The sequence below is a fragment of the Sorex araneus genome, chromosome 6, assembly GCF_027595985.1.
Source record: "Sorex araneus isolate mSorAra2 chromosome 6, mSorAra2.pri, whole genome shotgun sequence".
Classification (NCBI taxonomy): Eukaryota; Metazoa; Chordata; class Mammalia; order Eulipotyphla; family Soricidae; genus Sorex; species Sorex araneus.
This window is the reverse complement of record NC_073307.1, coordinates 9731652-9755380: the sequence shown is the minus strand read 5'-3', so window position 1 is coordinate 9755380 and position 23729 is coordinate 9731652. Positions and strand designations below refer to the sequence as shown.

Below are 23729 nucleotides of genomic sequence, written 5' to 3'. Positions count from 1 at the left end.
TGTAGGAACCCCCTAATTTATGAATTTAGCTTCATCACTTAGGCAGGATCCGTCTCTAGCTCAATTTCTAGCCCTTTGACCTTCCCAGAGCATTTGAGCGTAGCACTGAAAGTCACAAGTTTCTGATGCCATTTGATCTTCTGATAACATTACCCATCATCTCTTGTTTCAGGCATGGAACCGAGGGCAAAATCTTTGTTACACTGTCTTATAGGGCCCTGATTTCCGTTCATCCACTGACTAATTTTTCTTAGCAAAGGGTAATGGAAGGATACACTCTGGGTAGGCAGTTAGGTTAGGTTAGAGCATGGTGCTGGTAACTAACCATAGAACATTCTAGCACATAACCACGGTGGTGGCAATGTGTAGATATCATACTTCTAACTCTGAACTTACTCATATTAATAAATGTCACATTTCAATTTTATTTATTCTTTTGGTTGAGAGATTCTAGATCCATATGTTTTAAAATTTCATTTTATTATTGCATATTAGAATGAGCTGTTCTAACACACAGAAGTGACAGCTCATTCTTTGTAGATTGGAAAGAAAACATTCCAGTTTTTTTTATATCAATAGATAAAGGTTTAACAAAGAATTTGCCATGCACTTAGATTCACTTCAGACTGCTGAATTACTTGATTATTAAAATACCAAACACAGCCTGACATTAGTGGATTAAATAGATTTCTGTTCGGGGGTGGTACAGTAACTTTTTGTGTCTGAATCGTAAATGGTACCCCTAATGTAAACCATTACCTCAAATAATAATGTAGTAAAAATTTTAAAGTAAATAGGTTTTTTCTCTTGTGGGAAAAAAAAAGAATGAGGCTTAATAGGACTGATTACATGTTGCCTAAATCAATTTTTTAATCAAAGATGGGACCTTAGGAAAAGGCTAGAGAGGTTTAAGGACATTTTGAAAATTGCAAGTCTCGTTTAATGTTTATTCTATATGTAACTATAATAATATAATCAAATGTCAACTAGTCAGACAGAAGCAACTTTTATGATAATTAACACTACTGTGAAACTTTGTCTCTTACCTCTTTTAAATAGTGATCTCACTAAATATTTATATATGGCTATTCTGGCAACATCAGACAGTTCTGTATTCTGAGGACAAAAATAAAAACTCCACCATATTCTGAGTCACTGCACACATATTTTAAATATCAAGATATTAATATTTTATTAGCATATTATATCATTGTTAATAAACGTTCCTGCTATGTCAGCACACACACATACATATACACATATATGAATAATGATTTTATTTTTTCTTAGTCACCGGTCACTATATTTCTCCTATTTTTCAGATGATGCTTCCAGGATTCTGCAACAATCCCTGATCTTGGACATATTCCATATCTCTTTCCATTTTGTTCTCCGGATCCATCTCCTTCCCTGCTTTAACTTGCTTGTGATCCCTTCAGATATATTACATGGTTTGCCATGGTTACATGAACTTTTGGGAAGTGGTATTTGCACCATCTCATCTTTTATTCATGAGGACCTAGGCAAGAGCTGCGGAGGCTGCCTTTATTTTTTTAAAAAATGAATCTTATCGTGAAACTTCGGAGAAGCTTTCGCACACTGATCGTTCTCCTAGCTTCCTTCTGCCTGGTGAGCATAGTCATTTCCGCCTATTTCCTCTACTCGGGCTTCAAACAGGAAATGGCTCTTATTGAGACCACGGCAGAAGCAGAATGCGCTGACATCAAAGTTCTACCCTATCGATCCCTGGAGCTGAAAACAGTGCGACCTATCGATACGTCTAAAACCGATCCTACTGTGCTCCTCTTCGTGGAGAGCCAATACTCTCAGCTCGGTCAAGATATCATCGCTATCTTGGAGTCCAGCCGATTTCCGTACCACATGGTTATTGCCCCTGGCAAGGGGGACATCCCTCCTCTTACAGATAATGGCAAAGGGAAATACATCTTAGTGATCTATGAAAACGTCCTCAAGTACGTCGGCATGGACTCATGGAACAGAGAGCTACTCGAAAAATACTGTGTGGAATACAGTGTTAGTATAATTGGTTTTCATAAAGCCAATGAGAACAGCTTGCCAAGTACGCAACTAAGAGGGTTCCCATTGAACCTTTTCAATAATCTAGCTCTAAAGGACTGTTTTGTCAACCCTCAGTCCCCCCTGCTGCATATTACCAAAGCCCCCAATGTGGAGAGAGGCCCGCTTCTTGGGGAAGACTGGACTGTTTTCCAGTATAATCATTCAACCTACCAGCCAGTGCTTTTAACGGAATTACAGACAGAAAAATCTGTTTCATCCTTGTCCAACAAACCACTTTATGCCACAGTGATTCAGGACCTGGGGCTCCACGATGGCATTCAGAGAGTTCTTTTTGGCAACAACTTGAACTTTTGGCTGCACAAGCTCATCTTCATAGATGCCATCTCTTTCCTGTCAGGGAAGAGGTTGACATTGACCTTGGACAGGTACATTCTTGTGGACATAGATGATATCTTTGTTGGGAAGGAAGGAACACGAATGAATGTCAAAGATGTGAAGGTAAGAATACTTCTAAAATCATACGATCTTTATTTTATTAACTTTGTGGCATGAAGAAAACAGTGTTGAATATTTTGTATTACTGTAATTCAAAAAGCTTCGGACGCTGTAGGTTTAAATGAAATGGCAATGAAAAAATCTTGACTTAAGCCTTAATATTATATATAAACATGCACGTGCCCATGTGTGCACACACAGACACAGACACACACAGATACACACAAACACACACACACACACACACTTCAGATGCCACAGAGAGAGGAAAGACAAAAAATATCCAAGAGCATATCAGAACTTAATCTGCATCATTTTCTGTCTTTCCCTTCCCAAGTAGAACCTCAATGAAACTGCTCTGTTTATTCTAGCACATTACAGTGTTCAACAACGAGACTAATCCAGTCATAGAAATCTTTCCTGCACTCATTTAACTTATCAACTTTAGTTCAACAATCGTGGTGGAATGCAAGATTTCAAAGAAGCCCACTACCAGTCTGTTGCCTCAGATTAGTCTAGTCTTATTTTTACAGCATTTTTCTTGGGGATGTGCGTTGGATTTGACCTCAGGAGAGTTCCATCACTGTGACTATTATTAGTTTGTTATATTGTCTAGGATAACACATAAGTATTACTGGTAACAATTTTAGGTAATGATAAAACTGAATGTATAACAAATGCAACTGTATTACTATTCATATAAAAGCAAAATACATCAATTAATATAAAAACAAAATACATTATACTCGGCTAGGTAGGTGATTCTGAGAATATCCCTCCTTTATTTTAATCTTGACTCAGTATTCTCACTTATTTCTCTCTTGTCCTCCATATGCCTAAATTTATTCTATGCACAAATACTTTTTGAAAACAATAGTATACCCCTAAGGGAGATACAGATTGTTAAAACCATGGCACTTCTTTGGGATTTCTGCTATTAAGCAGGATAAAACCTGGATACCACTTCAAAATAATTGCTTTTTCCCTATTCTAAGATCTTATGAGCATAATAACAAGTATGATTAAAACAAGCAAAGTAAATTTACTTTTTAGGAAAAATCTTCAACCTGCATGTAAACTGCTCAACTCTGCTTTCAGAAAACCACAGAAAGAAGCAGCATATAACTGGTCACAAATAATGCTTTTTGGGCATTGTTCTGTGTGACCTTTCTTGATTTCTTTGGCATAAAAATCTCATAGCCATTTCTTTTATTTCTGTATTCACAGTTCTTTTAATTCACATAAAGTCTTTTAACTTAATTTCAAAATCATAAGTTTAAGAAGTAGTCACATGCCTCAAAAAATTCTCGGAGTAATTTATCATCCTGGAAGCCTAAAGAAGAAAGTATCCTAATTTTTATGTAATAAACCATATAAAATCTAGAAGAGTTTTGTAGTTAAAAATAAATCCTGCTTGAATTATGCAGTTCAACTTCGACATGATAGAAAAGCAAATAGTTATTCACCACAAAGCATGCACTATTCAACAATCACTGGTTTATCCAATGGCATAGTCAGAATGATAGGATATCAAAATTTATAAATACTAAATACCAAAATTTAACATAGACAGGAGCCATGTCACAAGTAGAGAAGCTGAAAGCTTGTGTCTTTGAAAATAGATACTACTGTGTGAGTGTATGTGTAAATATTTGAATCTTACATATAAAACACTAATTTAAATGTGAATTTGAAAAAGTAGGATTTTCTGAGTAAGAAAATTCTAGTTGCAATCTTTGCTATTTATTTTTATTTTGGGGTGAACATAATTTGGGGGAAAAGAACCAAAAATTATAGGTAGAAAAGTCCTGGAGACTCCCATGTCCTTCATCCTCATGCTGCTTTCATGATAGACCATTTAATTATCGTTGCATACACTGATAGATAAAGACTAATTGATTCTCCCTCATAATCTTTCCCAGTTCTCTAGATCAAGAGTATTACCTTGTGATGATATTTTCAATATTATTCCAAAAGAGAGAGTAGAGTTATTCTCATTAATAGAACAAAATGAGAAAACTGAAGTGACTCACTTGATTTTTTTAAAAATCTAGACCTGATTGGACTCTCCCTTAACTACCTCATACGAACTGGGAGCCAAAAATCTGTACTGTTTAGCAATAAATCCAAACATATCCGTGTCCACAATGCCTTCGTCTTCTATTGCCAAAAACTTATTTTCATCGTTCCCTTGGATCTGTTTTCCTATTTTGACCCAGAGATTTTGTATCCTACGGACAAAGAATAAACATATTTTTAAAAAGACACACATTTGATGCAGTAAAAAGAACGTGTTTTTTAACTGAACTTTAAAGCCCATATTCTTCCTACTCCTTGGTGGTTCTGTGTACCTACTCTATGGATATACCGCTTCGTTTAGAACTATGCAGACTTCATCTGATTCCATCATGCTCTTTCCAACCAACTGCACTCACATAAATTAATATGTCCATTTCCAAGAAAGGAAAAAGTTAATCTCAGACACATTTATCGACTTACATAATTATTAATTTTTCCTTATTCAACATGTAAGAAAAGCTTACCTTTGATTTATAAATTTTTAGAAACAAATTAGATGGTTAAGATTAGAAAGACATTGCCTAAGTTTCAAACGATATTTTTTTAGTCCTCATGGCAAAGTGCTTCCTGTACAATATGTCTCTAGTTGGCTTATACACTTGAACTTGTTTTTTTCCTGATTTTAAAAGCAACTTGTTTTCAATGAAATTTAGTTACTTGTATGTAATTATCATTCCAAAAGTGATAGGACTTAACCAATAGTGCATTTTAGGGAAGCTAAAAGTAATTTTGATTATAAAAATTGTAATTTAAAAAAAGTCTTACCAGGCTGATATATTAAAAACAATGTACTGTTTGAATACTTGTTTTAGTCACAGAAATTTGGTAAAATTAACAGGATTTATTTTTTTCATCATTCCCCAAGACATATTTTCTTTCCCAACGTGACTTTACAAAGTTAGACATGGACATGGTAAATGTAATTTTTCCAAACGAAAAATATTTATTGATGCTACCAATAATTTTTGTGTTTCTGACAACTACTGTGACATATTATTTTCCCTCTGGGTAGCAATATAAATATTCATGTTTCTATATTTTTACACTTACTGAGAAAGCTATAGGACATTCATTACATGTGAGTATTTTCTAAATTATATATACATATAACTATATTTAAGATATTTATTTAAATTTAAGACATTTGTTGTATACTTAAGTATTCACACTTCTTGTTTTAATATGTGACTGTATAATGTGGTTCAACTTTTCTTTTCAGTGTCTATTTTGCTAAATGTTATTCACTGTTTCTATGAATGAGGCTACTCTACTACCTATTCCTCAACTATGCCGTATTTGTCTACATTGATTTCTTTACTCCACTACTATAATTGGACAAAAATATTTTCCCAGAATATATCGATATTTCAAAATAAGATTTTCACTCCTTCTGAGATTGCAATTACCTAATGACCCCAGTTACCAGTAGTTTCTCTTTTAACTGAGTCCCTAAGTAACCATCAACCTAATCTTTTAATTCACATCTTCGTGTACATGAATTAACTCCAGAATTAGGAGATGAGGCAGATTTTCCCACATATCTAATTATGTGCCAAGCTTAGATGTTATTTGAAAACATTTGACAATTTTATACTCTATTTTAGTGTTTCTTGGGAACAAAATTTGCTGCAGAATTAGTTTGTTATCATAGGAAAGAATAACTTAAGGGTAGTTTTAAACTTTGTTCCAAAATAGGTGTTAGGTGCATTTTGATATACACAACATACTAGAAAATGAGACAAACTAGAAAAATTAATCTGTGTTGTATATCTGAAGCCCAAAATAAGTGGAAATGGGTTAATTGGTTTTATCCCCTTCCCCACATAGTAATTTTTAAAAATATGTATATTTGTATTAAGACAAGTCAGGAAAAGCAAATTAGATATATCATTAAACTGGATGTTTTCAATGCTTATTTTGACTACTCCCTGCACTAAAAACCATTGATTTAAAGATATAAGTTACAAAATGCTAGTAATGTAATATATTGGATTTTTTTTTAAAGTGTTAGTTACAAAAGATTAAGAAACATTTAGAGTCTGGCGTGATAGTATAGCTGATAGGGAATTTGGCTTGCATGCAGCCACCTGGGTTCAATTCCCATATGGTGCCCCTAGCCCCCAGGAGTAATCTCTGAGCACTGTCTAGTGTGGCCCAAAAGGAAGGAATGAATAAAGGAAGGGATGAAAGGAGAGAGGGAGGGAGGGAGGGAGGGAGAGAAGGAGGAAGTGAGAAAGCAGTTGATGGAATATTAAGGAATACAAAAAAGTGTACTTTGGTCACTTCTGAAAGCTATGCTTGAAAACCTTTTAAACAAGGAAATAATACAATGAATATACTTTAGAAAGTTTCTGCTATTGTTATTTTATAAATATTCATAGAAAATCCCACTTCAAACTTCAGTAGGTATTATCTCAGCATTCAACAGGGGCTAGTTTGCCCTGAAAAGGAAGAGGAAATCTATCATAAAAGAAAAACATAAAAAAGGTTAATGGACAAAAAGTAAAACACATGATTTTTTAAAAATAAACCATTTAGGAAAATTGGAAATTATTGGTGCTATGCATATCAACAAGAGATGCTATGACAGTAACACATATATTTGTTCTCCATTGTCTTGTGATTAAAATAGAAAATAGATCTGTCATATTTGACAAATCAACAACAAAAAGTACGTCTACTCCTGGATAGCTCAGGCCAAACGAAGTCACTATCAAAATGGAAGCCAAACCCCAAGTTGGCATGAGGTTATTGGAATTTGGATGTGATGTTTCGAGACCAGAATAGTTCCAGCAACACAGAACAGACCTGGACGTGGGAGGGTATCAGCAAGCCTGTGCAGCTGTCAATCCAGCTTCATCTGAACATTTGCTTGTGAGTCAGTATTCAGTCAGCAATTAGAACCTCAGAGTTAAGCAGTGGTTTATACTGGTGGGCCCACTATCATGGAAGGTATTTCACAGGTACCTAGTCCCTGGATTGTAGGTCTGTGGGTAGATATTTTCTTCTTGAGAGAAAAATAAAATAGCACAGAAGTCAGTTGTTCAACTTGTAGAAGGGTTTGACAATATTTGTCCACAGGGTTTGGCATTCAGGACATGTACGACTCTTGGGAGGCAGGAAGCCAGCAGAAAAGTAACTTAGTACAGGAGTCAAGCTGCCATCTGCAAACAGTGACCTTCAACTTGCTATGGTGGTGTTTAGAAACTCACCGAATTTTTAGGTGTCTTGATGCAAGCATTAGAGGTGTGATTTAATAATGCTGAATTGGTCGAAGAAGTAAAGCAGGCCCTCTCGAATGTGTATTAAAAGAATAATTCATTTTCTATGGAACGGAGTTATAGTGATTTACCAGCCATTACGACATTTATGTGGTCATTGTTAGGTTTGGCTGAATAAAAAGAAGCTGCATATATATATATATATATATATATATATAGTATTGTGCAAAATCAGTCATGACCTCAGACAACTTCAGACACTCTTGGGAGCAGATAGCCAGAAGATAGAGCTAATCAGAGCTTTTCTTCATCTCTGGAGAATTTTACTGTAAAGACCTCAGAATTCCGTTCCAAACCAGACACTTGACTTGGTCAAATGTCAAAGTTTGTTTGTTTGTTTGTTTGGCCCCACACCTTGTAGTCCTGACCATGCTCAGGGGAACATGCATGGATGAAAACTAGTCTTCATGCAAGCAAGGCCCATGCTCAGATTATTGAGCTTTCCCTGTCCCACTAAATGTTAGTAATTTTTAAAAAGTCAGCAGATAGGGGCTGGAGAGATAGCACAGTGGGGCAAGCACTCGCCTTTGCACATGTCTGACCATGTTCAGTCTCCAGCCCTACATATGATCCCCCAAACTCCAACACCGTGTATGTCCCAAAATTTAAAAAAAATTATGATGCATCAGTATGTACACAGAAACAAAAGATTTACACTAGTGCCCCTTACATACTGCTCATTTAAACAAAAAAAATTGCATTTATATATTTTATGTATTAATTTCATTTAATTTTAGTAAGTGTCCAAATCATTTGCTTCTCATTTGAGGGCTTTCTATAACATTCTTTATGATGAAGTCAGCATATATATGTAAAACATTCAGTTCTTGATTTATGTTCTTTATTTTAGCCATAGAGGACATACCCACCATTAGCGGCTAACTGTGTACAAGACAGAAGGCAATAGATGCCAAGATCAAATTATTGTGGGCAATGGGAACAAAGAAGGGCAACAGTTGTGTTTCTAGTAAGTCGGGGAATTTCACAGAAAAGGAGCCATTTGCATCCCTGATAGTTTGACAGATCACTAGCAAATCTCATGAGAAAAATGCCTTCTTGACCTCTAGATCTACTCAATAAGATTTATTGGAAAATATTGTATTTTTAGGAATGGCAGTTCATTTGTATTGACTGAATAATTGTGTAAATAGTCATATAGTAAACCTCAGTGCTGAAGACGCAGAATGTTACCTAAAGGTTGGTCTTTATTTTGTTGACAGTATACCTTTGATTTTGTTCTGCAATATTAAGTCAGAAGTAACGTGATCCGAGTTGGGATAAAAGAAAATTACATTGCTTGAACCAGAGAGCTATTGTTTAGATGTTAAAGAACCTATTGCAGTGTACGAGGCACAATAATTGTTCTATTTTTAAATAGTATTTACTCAACATATGAATATGCTCTATCCACTGTGCTCAATAATTGCCAATGTCCTTCAATATGACACCAAGAGAAAATATCTCGTACATTTTCTAAGTGAACATAATGAGGATTATCATTCTCTGGAGGCTTGTTTAAGGAATAAATGGCAGAGCTAAAATCAAACACAGACACTCTATCATGAATAAGTCTCTCTCTCAAAAAAACAATAGTTTGGGGTTGGCTTCAAATGTTGAACATGGTTATTGTCCCCTCAAAATTCCAGACCAGAGATCTCTGATTCTCAAGGAAAGCCACTCAGTGCTGAGTGTTATGATGAGCCTTAAAGCAGATGTGAGGAGGAAAATTCTAGTTCTAGAGGGCTGACTCTGCTTAGCTTAGAACAACTAGGAGTGACTGGGGACTTGGAGAGTCTACACAGAAGCAGAGTTGGCAAGACTTCGGCTCGTGTGCAATGGGTAACAGAGAAGAAAGTCGAGATAGGGTGAAGTAATGTTTGGGGACATAGAAAATGGCATATTTACAGAAAAAAATGCTGTCAAACATTTTTTTCCGGGATATTGACTTTAGTTATTTAACATCTAACTATTTATGAGGGGGGCATCCAAATGTACGTATTTGTAACAGTAATTTCTGATTCTCTGATGCTGTCACAGGTGGCAGTGTTGACTTTGAAATCACTCAGTTTAATCCTTGCAATCTAAATCATGAGTTATGAATCCAGAAAGAAAGCAATGAGTTCAGTGCTCGATGCGAGGGATACTTTACTAAACACAGCTTGAAGGGTCATTTCATACAGAGGGACAGTATTTCATGTGTCAAGATAAGAGTACCAGAGGTCATAAGAAAGAAAGCAGAAAGACTTCAGTAAGAACACACTGGGAGTCATCAAAACTGTGAACAATTTCAAAAATGTTTGTTTGACAGGAGGAAAGACACAATCATTCTTCTGAGAATTGGAGTGTTTCTTTTATTTCTTTACTTCTAGTTAGGGCTCCTTAAATAAAATTTGCAATATGATCCCTCTTATTTCTGTGCTGGGATTTGAGAGACACTACAACAAGTAAATCGTTTTGTCTTGCTCTCAACCCTACTAGGTTCAATCCCCAGCACCCCACATGGTCCCCCAGAAGTGATGCCCTGCACACAGCCCCAGGAGTTAGCCTGGGGTCGGCCAGATGTGGTTCCAGCATGAATGTGACATACAAATGATTCTGGGTCATAAATATTACTGAACTCCTGAGGGGTGGAGGGTTTATGAAGGTAACATGAATGTTGACCTCTCTATTTTAGTGCCCAGTAATTGTACACTACTAAAAGAATTTCCTTTTTCTGTCATTGTTGGTGACAGTGTTCATTGTGAGCATATCTATCTTTTGTTAGAAATGACCTTTATTTAAGTGTATCTCATATGTATTAATCTTTATTACTTTGAAAAGAAAATTTGAGGGCTGGAGAGATAGTACAGCATGTAAGGCACTTGCCTTGAATCTGGCCTATCCAGGTTCAGTCCCAGGCATTATATTTGCCCCCTACCCCCAGCCCCACTGGAAGTAATTCCTGACCAGAGACAGGAGAAAGCCCTAAGCACCATTGGATGTGGCTCCCAAACCACTAAACAAATAGATAAATAAAATAAGTTTTAAGCAAAATTCTTAACAAGTCAGGATATTTCTGCTCAGAATAATTTTCAAAGATTCTTTTATAAAGAAATGACATCTTAATTTAAGATGAGATAGTTCCCTAATTCATTTGCACTCAATACAGGCTTTAGAGTAATGGATCTAACACTAACGTGAGACTCACTTTGGTTAGTTTACAGTAGAATATAATTACTGAGCAGAGAGCAGTCTTTCGATCCACTAGGGGAAAAAACACAATTAAAGTCCATGAGTTTAATTTTGCCACTCAAATTGTAGCAGTTGTCTCCATGGAAAAGAGAAAATGTTAGAAAATACTTTGGTGAGAGCAACCAAGCTGGCCAAGTCTCATCGAGGTAGAAAAGCAATCCCATTACAGCACCCTCATGCTACTCCCCCAAATCTCTGGGATGATGCAAATCCCAGACACTCCGCACTCTGGGGATGTTTTCTGATGCCTTCACATATTGTCTGACTCCTTGAGATTTATATATATATATATATATATATATATATATACACATACATACATATATCACAATGAATGAATTATCCAATTCATTGGCTGAAAATATAAAGAATCTCTTCAGCTAGTACCTCTGTGTTCTGTTAATAGTTATAAAAATACAACACAAAATGGTTTTACATGATCAGAACAACTGAAGGATCGAAAAGAGGACAAAACAAACACTTACTTATTTTCTATTCCCTGTAGAAATATACATTGTGTTTTACAGTCAATAAAATTATCATGAAGAAAAGAAAGTAACTCAGTTATTTAATCTGGAGACAGCAAGAATATGTTATAATTATTCATGTAATAGATGAAACTATTAAAGCAGTGATCGACATTGCATTTTATTTTCATTCAATTCATCATTCATATGTCTATTCTGAGCCTAACCCTTTTGTTCTTTGTTGAATTTAATCATTTCAACCCACTACTTTTTCCTTTTTTTTATCAAATTAAATGGTTTCCCAAGGTGCTCCTTTATTACTATAATTTTAAGACATTTTATACATTGTAAAGAATATGTATAATGCCTGTCTGTCTTAAATGATAACAGTAACACCCTTACACATACCACTAGTTTAGGGCATATATAGACGCCTTCCCACCTCCTACCTTAGAGCGGTAACTAATATTTTGAGTTCTTCTATACATAGACTCTGCAATTTTCCCCTTCTTTTATTTCTTAGATTCATCCACATTGATGCTTTTAACTCTACTCCATAAAACCTCAGTTTTTGTGAGTTTATTCACTCCATTCTTGGTACTGTCAGATTTGTAACCTTGGCAGTCTCAATTGTATCTCAGATCTTATGTGGGTATCCTGACCTTTAGATATTGAAAAGCTTTTCTTGTATTTAATGACCATGATGATTGTCAAAGTTTTCCTTAAATTGTGCTGAAAGTTGCAAAGTATAACATTTCAACTGTAGATACCTCAGAAAGGGGTATTCTTCAATAATCCTAACCCAGTTACACATGAGAAAATTAACACATAAAAATTTTATAACCAAATGTTAATCTGGATTTAATTGGCAAAAAAATCTTGTACATCTTATTTCTTTTTTCAGAAAAATCAGGTATTACCAGCAATATCACTGTATCACTGTCATCCCATTGCTCATCGATTTGCTTGAGCAGGCACCAGTAACATCTCCATTGTGAGACTTGTTATTGTTTTTAGCGTATCAAATACACCACAGGTAGCTTGCCAGGCTCACTGAGACGGGCGGAGGAATCGAACCAGGCTCTGCCTTGTGCTAAGCAAATGCCCTACCACTGTGCTATTGCTCTGGCCCACCCTTGTCTGACCAGCGATATATTATATAAGTCAATATTGTCAATATTGTATCACCAGTCTCTATTTTTCATCTGGAATTGGTTTTCACAGTTTTCACTTTTATCACAATGACATTTGATTATAACTTACTTTTCCCCTTCTTATTGTTTAGTTTATATTTGGAGGTAAATTGGTTGGCAAGAATATAAGTATACCTTTAGCAACACAAGGAATACATGCCTGCCACGGAAACGCCAGTATCTCTTCACCTCTGACTGTTCTCTTCTTTGGAGTGAATGTCTCCCAAGCAATTATCAAAAGGTCAGGGCCTCCTCCCCGAGGGTCTCGGCCAAGGGGCTGATGGTTCAATATTAGGACTCACCTGTGCTATGCTGCTCGGACCCTGTGATGCTGAGGAACACCCTGGGGATGATCAGATGCCTCCAGGGTTAGCAAGCGGTGCTCAGAGGACCATGAGGTGCTGGGGATCAAACTGGGTCAGTTGCATGCAAAGCTCCGTCATTACTTCCTATCTTAACTCACGGATTGGTCATGAATGCATTGTTTAATTGTCCCTAATGCATGGCATGCTTTAATCATCATTCATTCTTATAGCTAACTCACTGTGATGAAGTGTTTGTAAAGTTACTGGAAGTTGCAGGATGGGAAAATGCAGTGATGTTGTTTTCAGGTTCCTAGGTGTTTACAAAGAGCTTGTCTTCTCCTGGTGCTCAAATCTTCTGTATCTTTGAGAACATTTTGCTACTTTTTGTTTTGTTTGTTTTAGGGTTTTTTTTGGCAGGTTCTGGGGGTTATTTGAGGACCACAATTGGTCGTTCTCAGGGCTTTCTCCTGGGGCTCTACTTGGGTCACTCTGGGTGGTACAGGATCATATATGGTGCAAAGATTGGATCTGGGTTGGCCACATACAAGCAGGTGGCCAGACCACTGTGTTTTCTGGCCCTTTATTAAATTTTTGTCTGCTAGTCCATGCTTTTGTATATTTGACCTATGAGAGATATGTTTAAGTATCTTCCATGGTCAATCAGAATTTTTAACACTGCACTATATTATAAAACTCTGGGTTTTTTTTTTTGAGCCTTAGATGTTTATAATTATCATACAGTCTTGATGATTTAAAATATTTAAATTCATTAATTTACATCATATATGAAATAAATTTTAAAAGATTTTATTTTGTTTAATGTTATTATGATTCCATGGTAGCAGTTTTGCCTGCTAAGTTTTTTTAAATGTTTATTTTCCCAATCTCTTCGTGTTCCAAGGACTTGATTGTGTCTGGTAGCAGACTATCAATTCATGTTGATGGCACCTTAAGATATGGGATGAACATCTCCATTTTTACTAGTGAATTTGATCAAATACCCAGGAGATAGTACAGATTCAATATCCAAAAACAATAATAGCTGTGACTTTTCCCAAATCAATGAAAGCAATTCTCCAATTCAGAATAAAGAAGATACAAGAGAATAATGTGAAAAATAAATCTCTGCCTAGATACATCGTAATGACAGAATAACACAAGACTATCATTCTTCTTGGGGAAAATAAAAGGAAGACAGTTTCTCCATTGCAGCAATGGGAACAATATTTGAAATTATCTTTGTTTAAGTTGTCTCTTCTTGATGTGGAAGCTCATGGTGCCATGTCCTATTCTAATTTTTGGAAATGCTTTAAACAAATCTGACCTGAGTACACATTGCATATTTCTGGATTTAACCATTTGCCTTACTGAATTGGCTGGGCAAAATGAAAAGACCATTATCCTTGGTAGGGAATAATAATCCTTGAACTGTTGTTTTATTATATTTGGGGGCTATAGGGTTGGGGACATCCAGTCAATGTTCAGACACTCTTCCTCGTTCTGTATTAGGACAGTTCTCTGGTGATGCTCAGGGTTCCATATGTGGTGCTGAGATCAACATCAGCTGCATAATAGGGAAAACAATTTTTCCAAAGAGAAACTTGACTTCTGACTTCAATACTCATTAATCACAATCTTGCACAAGCTTCTTAGTTTGATATGATTCCGTTTGTTTATTTGTAGAATGAGGTATGATAGGTGACACTCAACAGGCTACTATAAATATTGAATGAGTTAACTCATAAATAAGGCCAAGAAAAATGTATGACAATTCAAAAAAGTTAGTTTAAGTTGTTTGATAATTAATTTATCTTAATTTATTTGATAATTAAGAGTGTAAGAACAAAATTCCTTTGATTTTTTTAAATAACCATATTATGTAAGATACTATTTAAGCATCTGAGAAATTATACTATTTAAGCATCTGAGAAATTAGTGTGTGTTTTATTGAGGGCGCCTTATTTTGTTATGAACTGCAGTAATTAAAATTTAATTCATTTAAATTAAGGCTGTAATTCCAAAATTACCTATGTAATTTTCTAATGAAAGCCCCACAAGATAAAAATCTAAAAGTATGGGCCACTGAGAGAGTTCAGTGGATAGGACGCTTGACTTTTACACATCTGACCTAGGTTCAATCCCTGGCACCCCATGTGGTCCCCTGAACCTGACAGAAATGACTCCGGAGCCCAGAGCCAGGAGCAAGCCCTCAGCACTTCTGGGTGTGCCCAAGAAAACAAGCAATAAAAATAAAAGTATTATTTATTGGATATGTTACTCCCTTAATTTTGAAATACAAACTTCCTTACAAATAATAACTTTGCTTTCATAAAGATGCTACTATAAAAAAAGAGAAGTACTTTTTTCTATTGTTCAAAATAAAATGTGTGTCTAGTGGTAGATTTGAATGTGTATGTATTAGTAAGACACAAATAAAGCATATCATAACCCTCAAAATGGGGCCTTCAAAATTTTCATCTAAAATGGTGCTGTTTTTTTCTTATCAGAAATTACTTTTTTTTTGCTATTGGATTAACTATGACTGATAACACCATAGTTTATATAATTGAAATCTCTAGCCATAGGCATCTGAAGACATGAAGGATTTATTTTTCTATGATCTAAATTTCTTAAAAGAGAAGCGATTAGCCTTTGGAAATAAAGAAATTATATTGATGTGAAGATTCATGACCTTGAAAGTTTTTAAAGCATGCTTCAATCATAGTATAAATATTAGTCACTGAGCATGACCAGAAATACAGGGAAGAGTTTGGTTTTATGGTGATACAGCAATTTCTAATAAAAGTTGTATGGTGCAATGTGAAAGTGGCTTTCTATCATAGACTAGGCAGACAGAATCTGATTCTCAGTTTATTTTCTATAGCCAATGAAATGGCCTTTCAGAATGCTTTATGAAACCACAAATCATTTTAGCTGCTCCCTGGTTGAGAAACTTAAATTAAATTGAAAAGAACCTACAAGACAAATCAGGAATCTTTGGGAAACTAAGTTTAACTCTCTGAGTATCACCATTACCCTGCCGTGATTCCAATTAAAAGCCTGGAGAGTTGCTTCTTTTTTAAAACATGCTAATGCCCAACAGTTTTATGAAATTCACTGTTAACTATGTCTTACCCTGTCAGTGTTTTTCAAGTGTGGATGATTTATACATTTATTTTGAGGAAAAAAATCATGAAACATAGTCATAATTTCAGTGAAATTTATATTTCTAAATATGTTTAAATATAAAAGTGCTTGAAACTTATATGTTATTTGTATTCAATTAAAATCCAAAAAACTATAACATACATATGCATATACATATGTGTGTATATATTATATGTGTATATATACATATATATGTGTGTATATATTATATATCTTCAAAGTTACTAAATTGTCATTACTAATATTAACAAGATGTTATAACCATTGAATAACATATTTATTCTTTATATATTTAATATGCTATATTTATATAAATAAATATATAAAATTTATATATTTATATATAAAGATATAAAATTTATATTTATAAATATATAAAATTTATATAAATAAATATATTTATATGTTGAATATAAACTAGGCACTATCTGTTGTGCCGAGATTTATTTAAGCTTGTTTCTTTGTACTTTCTCTTGACACCAATGTCTCACTTTTGTGCAGTGAGGCACAAATGTGAGGCTTTATTTGTTGACATTTGTTTGGTCTCTGTTTGTTGGTCTTTGTTGACATCCAACAAACTAATGTATTAATTACCTAATTAATACATTATTTATTGTATTACTTATTGTATATATTGTATTGTAATGTGTTAATCATCTCTCTGTGCTTTCTCATCAACCAGTAGAGGCAAATAAGTCCTACTCCACTCATGGTATATTACACACATTAGGCATTATTATAGCATGAACATGTCTTAACATAAAGTTGAGCAAGGCTCAAAAGCTATTTAGACCAAAGAACTGACGAGTAATATCTTGAATTTGGATGAACTTTGTTCTCAATCTAAATTTCCAAAGGAAATACCAAACAGTAATATAATTAATGCAATTCAATACCATAGGTCTATGTGGAGATAGAACTTGCAAATAATTTATGCATGCACGCCCACTTTATGTTAAACAGGGGCTGTATTGGATAAGAAAGCTCCCAATTGAAGGAGAGCACTTGCCTTGCGCACAGCCAACTTGGGTTTGATCCCCAGCATCCTATATGGTCCCCAAGCATGCCAGGAGTTTGATTCCTGAATGCAGACCAAGTCCTGAGCATCACCAGGTATGACCCCAACAAACAGACAAAAACCCCTTAAGTTAAATGTTAAAGTTGAAACTAAATTCAAGCACAAAATTCCATACTATATGTGAGGATGTAAACCAGAAAAGTTCTATGCTCATTGGAATATCGCCAAGGACTCTGGTTTGGAAAATGCTGCCTTCAACACAACAAATTTCAACCAAGATAATTCAGTTTTCCAACTTTCTAACTGGTGTCTCTTTATTTTCTATTACTTATATACCATTGTATGAATCTGGTATATTTTTATTTCACAATAAGTCTAAGGAGATTGTTTCTTTTTCTATTTTTCCTATGATTTTATATTGAAAATAAACGTGTTAATCTTATTTTTAAAGAATTTTTAATCTTATAGATAAAATACATTATAAATATTGTAAATGAATGTAAGGGAAAATTTTGTTAAAATCACAAGAACATTAGCATTTAGAAAAACTCCATGAGTAGCACATATAGAAATTCTTCTAATAGAACTTCCTTTATATAAAAATCAAGTATAATTAAATCCATCCAATTTATCTAGATGAGATAACTAAACACAGAAACTATATATATGATGATGATGATAGATAGATAGATAGATAGATAGATAGATAGATAGATAGATAGATATGGATTCTTTCATTGTAAACCTATGCAGTATTATTGTCATAACCGGGTGGTTATATAAAGTTAAGGAATGAGAATGTTATGGACTAAGAGATTAGAGGTTCAGAGGCATTGTGGTTTTTTTTTGGTGGGGTCCCCCTGGGTATCTAGATTCATGTTCTTGAGCTTCTCTTCCTCAGCCTTTTGGTTTCTTTCCCTTATAGAGTAAGTGCATGCAAGGGCACTAGTTATTACAAGAGCAGTTTTGATAAATAGTACACCTGATTTTTGCATTCCTAGGAAAATTTTCATATCCTTGAGCATCATTTTGTATGTGACTGTGCTCATCATTCATGTGTCAGAGCTATCCAAGCATATAGTAAAGAATTCAGGGAGTATAGAAGACCAGAAATTTAATCAGCAGTGAGAATTGCCAGGAGACAGGTGAGGCAAGGAGAAGGGGACAGCAGTAGGTCTGAGAAATTAATAATATGTAGAGTTAGGGGGTAATTATCTATTTTTCTAGCTTTCCTAGGGTTTTAATGGACAGATAACATGATGTAAGCTTGTGACAAATATTTATTGATTTTTATATATCTTTGCAAAATAATTTCTATTCTTATTTTTAAAGAGCAAGATCGCTCTGTTTAAATGCATGAAGTATGTGACATTTCCTTTAATTCTATTTCATCTCCTTTACAGGGGTGAGAATGTTCTTCAGTGGTTCCTATACGTATCTCTTTGTAAATCAAAAGAGAATTTTTTCTATCAAATGCATATTTCAGCTATTCCTGCTCTTTGTGAGACTGAAAGAAACATGTTTCTCATTTGATTTAGCTTTCAGCCCATGTACTATGCTCCTGTAATGTGTTTTGTTGCTTGAATGTACATTGATCAGCCTAATTTTGGTCAAAATATGTTGGTTACCCTAATTTTTCCTCCAGGTTTTAATATGGAATTTAGCTCATTTTCTTAAAAGCAATTGTCTTTTGTTTAAGAATACCATGATATCATGCAAAAAAATATTCTTGGGTTTCCACCTAATCCAGTTTATATCTATATTTGATACCAAATTTTATTGTAAGGCTTTCTACACAAAATGGCATAACAATTCTCAAAGTGCTATCATTCTTTCCTAAATATATTTCTCTAGACAAGTGCTTAATATAAAGCTAGTTGGATTAGGATGAAGTTGAGAATCCTGTATAATGTGAGTAGGCCTCACTGAATACTTGTTGAACGAATAAGTGGATGAACGAGTTAATTAACAGATGGAAATACTGGCACGAACTGTCCTGGGTAGACACTAGAATAGAAATTATCTATACCTTTCCAGTCCGTCTCATAAGAGGAACTGGGTAAAAATTTTTATGAGGGTTAAATGCTGGTAGAATATAAATGTCTACAGAGATATGCTATTTCATAAAATAAGTATCGACAATTTCTCATCTTATATTTATTTTGGGGAGATGTGAGCTACACTTGGTAGTACTCAGAGCTTCCTCCTGATTGTCTGATCTGGGATTTCTCCTGGATGTGCTCGGGGGGCCTTGTGGGGTGCTGAGGATCAAACTGGAGTCAACCTTATGCAAGGCAAATACCTTAACCACTGTATGATCTCCCCTACCCAGTGTTTCACTGTCTGTATCGCTGTCATCCTGTTGCTCATCGATTTGCTTGACTTGTTGTTACTGTTTTTGGCATATAGGATATGCCACAGGTAGCTTGCCAGGCTCTGCCGTGTGGGAGAGATACTCTCGGTAGCTTGCCAGGTTCTCCAAGAGTGACAGAGAAATCGAACCCAGGTCTGTGGCGTGCAAGTCGAACACCCTATCACTGTGCCCTTCTAGTTCAATAATAATAAAAACAGTTCGACCTATAGTTGAAGTTAAGATTGCAAATGTATATTTTTATTGAAGTAAATTCAGATAAAATTAGGACAGTTTCACCCAAACACATAGAATCTAAATAAAATGGGGTATGTCACTCTAAGAAACCATTCCCATCCATTACCCTGGTGTTGATACTGACACAGATCTCTTCGCATTACAGGCCCATAATATTTTCCTTTTGGAAGGAGATTTTGTAATCAAGACATGTGTTGCTAATTTGTACTTCTACAGTCACACACACACACACACACACACACACACACACACACACTTTGTTGCAGCAGAACACTTCACAGCTTAGAATCGGGAAGAAGAGCAGTCTTTGGGGAGGGAACTATGCAAACACAGACTATCAATTCTTTATGACACTCACAAGATGTGCCCGTCTCCTCCTCGTAGGGCCTGCTCAGATTCACAGTCACAATAACCAAGGATGATTAGGCGATTGCAAACTATAATTCTCCTCGATTTGCTATTGAAGATAAAAGTCCCCAATAAAATGGTGTCATTATTTCTTTGAGAACAAGAAGCGTGTTTCTAAAGCATGGTTATGGCGAGAGTCCTGTCAGTATTCTCTTGCAGCCTCTGATGTATTTGATACCGTTAAAGTCCAACATGTTCTGAACAGTGACTACGGGCATATGTGTATGTGTGCATGTGTGTGTTATTTTTGCACATATGTCTTTATTTTCAAGGCTTTATATGCCTAACATTTGGTTGTAACACGATTAAATTGACTCTTACATCTACTTACATGCTTCTGGAACTCACTTTGCAATTCAGAAGTGTTAAAATCTATTTACATGTTTGAGATGGTGAGTCCCCAGGGCGTTGATGTAAACAGAACCAAATACTATTTTAAGGCTCATTGCTACACAGAGGAGATAGGAACATTAAGAAATCTCTTCTTTTTTTATGCTCATAAAAGGAAAAATTTAAATTCAATAAGACTTGTAGAATATCTAATAAGTAAGATATTGGAAAACATGTCACTCTGAGAAGGATTGATAAAGAACAATGACATCCCCAATCTTCAAAAATTTTGATTTCATGGTCTGGTTCATTAAGACTTTTAAACAAAATTCTCTCATTTATTGCTACTGGGAATCAGTGTTTTCATTGTAAAATAAGGGCAGAAAAGAAGAGGCACTGTGATGGGATCTAAAGCTTCCTAAAAGGCTGCAAACCTTTTTTTTTTTTTTATTCCTTTCTTGGGTCACACCCAGCGATGCTCAGGAGTTACTTCTGCCCTGCACTCAGAAATCACATATGGAATGCCAGGATCGAACCCAGGTTGGCTGCATGCAAGGCTAACGCCATGCCCCCTGTACTGGTGCTCCAGCCCCCGCAAACTATTTTTTACGGATTTAATAAAGATAACATTTTTCCTTAACCTCAATGTTTAACTCACCCCTTTAATTTTAATGCTTTAAACTATTTTCTCTAGTGACTCAACAACAATGTTTTGTCCATCTGCAGCTAACTACACACATGCTCCCATTTGCCAATTCATTAACTATAGGTTTAATCCTCTGTCTAGACCTTCAACTTCTACCCCTATCTCACACGGTAGAATTTTGAATTTTCTTCCACTTAACTTGTCAGTCACTCCACATATGGCACCAACTGCTAAAAATTCTTTGGAAGAAACGATCATACTGCTACTCTAGTTTGCTCACTCCTCACCTTAAAAACGATTTCATGGGGTTGGCCTTGCCTTTCACATGGCCAGTACAGGTTCAGCACCCAAGATGGGACCCCAAAACCAGGAATAAGTCCTGAGCCCTGCTGGGTGTGGGCCAAACACACACACACACACACACACACACACACACGTATTTAGTGACTAGAGAGATCACTCAAAGGGCTGGTACTCAAGCTCAGCGCCCAGGAGATCCAGGACCAACCCCTGGCATAGCTGGTTCCCTAAGCAATGCCAGGAGGAACCCTTAAACTCTGTGCTGGAACACTTGCTAAGCACCAGACTAAACCAAGCCACATAAACAGGCTTTTAGTGCTACCTAGTCATCTACAAAATTATTCTAGCAACCCAAGTCTACAAGCTGGCCCAAAAATAAAAAAAATATATGGAACCCTTATACAGAAAGACATTGCTTTGAACTTAAAAACTATATGAGGGTTGGTTTTTGGTTCCAAATACGTTCCCTAGGCGGTTTTCTGTTTGATTGTTTTTGGCAGCGCTCAGGGCCTACACCTGACTCTGTGCTCATAGATCACTCCTGGTGGTGCTTGGGGGCCCTCTGGGGTGCTGGGAATGGAAGTCGGCTTGGCTGTCTGCAGACAAACACTTTACCTGCTGGAATATCTCTCTGGCCCCTCAGGAAACCTTTTGTTCCCATTCTATATTTACCCTATTATTCGGGCTGGAGCGATAGCACAGTGGTAGGGCATTTGCCTTGCATTCGGTCAACCCGGGTTCGATTCTTCCGCCCTTCTTGGAGAGCCTGGAAAGCTACTGAGAGTATCTTGCCCACACGGCAGAGCCTGGCAAGCTATGCGTGGTGATTTCTATATGCCAAAAACAGTAACAACAAGTCTCAAAATAGAGATGTTACTGGTTCCTGCTCGAGCAGATCGATGAGCAACAGGATAACTGTGACAATGACAGTGACCCTATTATTCAGATGTAAAAAATCGAATTTTTTACATTTATTTGAGTTTCTCAGATAAATTGGAATTTTTTTCTAGGTGTAAAATTGCCAACATGTATAGAAAACATATGTTAACCCTGTAATCAGTGTAAAATTGTTTTACCAAAAAAGAATAAAAAAAGGTCCTACAATTTTGCATTTTCCTCTAGGCAAGTATAGAGGTTCCCATTCCTTTGTATTCTTCCTAGTACTTAATATTTCCTAGATTTTTAGTGAGTAAGAAATTGTGTGAAATGGTATATATTGTAAACAATTGAATTTTCTTGATTAATAATGAGTTTGAGCATCTTCTGTTAATTAGTCATTTCTGTGAAATTTGATTGATCATTTATCTTGGTCTCATTCTTCCTTATTTTTTTAAAAAACATTCATACCTCCAATATCTGATCTGGGTGACCTAAAAAAAAATTTCTTTTTTCTTTCCTGCTGAGTTTTGCCCATGGTGGCTTGTTTCCTTGTACATTTTGATCAGATGCTATTGAGTTGAGTCATGAAAATGCATAGGCCTAAACCTGAGGTTTATCATGCAGGAGTAAATTCAGGTAGGGCGTTTGCCTTGCAAGCAGCTGACCCAGGTTCGATTCCTCCACCCCTCTTGGAGAACCCGGCAAACTACCGAGAGTATCTTGCCTGTATGGCAGAGGCTGGCAAGCTAACCATGGCATATTCAATATGCTAAAAACAATAACAACAAGTCTCACAATGGAGATGTTACTGGTGCCTGCTCGAGCAAATCGATGAGCAATGGGATGACAGTGATGCAGTGATACAGTGATTAAATCAGCAGTCTCAATTGACTTAAGAGTGTTTAGTACTATATTATTTTTTTAAAAAATCTTTGGTCAAGCTCCTTCATCTTGCTATGGCACCAAGATGTTCTCTCTTGGGTCCAGAAAGATACTAGAACAGGTAAGATGCTTGCATGAAGTCAAGCCAAGCTCCATGCACGGCACCACGCATGGCCCTCCAGTCCCACAGAAGTGATTTCTGAGTATAGCCTTGAGCACAGCCAGGTGGGGCCCCAAAGCAAAAGAAAAAGGACATAGTCTTCCTACAGAGCATCACCATGGGCATTTGTCCTAGTGGAAAAGTACACTGTGATAACGCTTGCTTCTTTTTCTTTTGGCTCCTTACTCTCCATACTAACCTAAATTTGTGTGTATATGAATATTATATGTCCCAAACCT

The 23729-nt window shown here is 35.8% G+C and overlaps 1 protein-coding gene across 1 annotated transcript in view; it reads left to right on the top strand.

The window, feature by feature from the left end:
* Positions 1–23729, top strand: part of NDST4 (N-deacetylase and N-sulfotransferase 4) — a 260857-nt gene that overhangs the window by 31365 nt on the left and 205763 nt on the right. Inside the window, exon 2 of the mRNA XM_004612720.2 lies at positions 1323–2538. Coding sequence (XP_004612777.2) covers positions 1561–2538 — 978 coding nt within the window. The 5' untranslated portion in view covers positions 1323–1560. The remainder of the gene's footprint in view (positions 1–1322; positions 2539–23729) is intronic.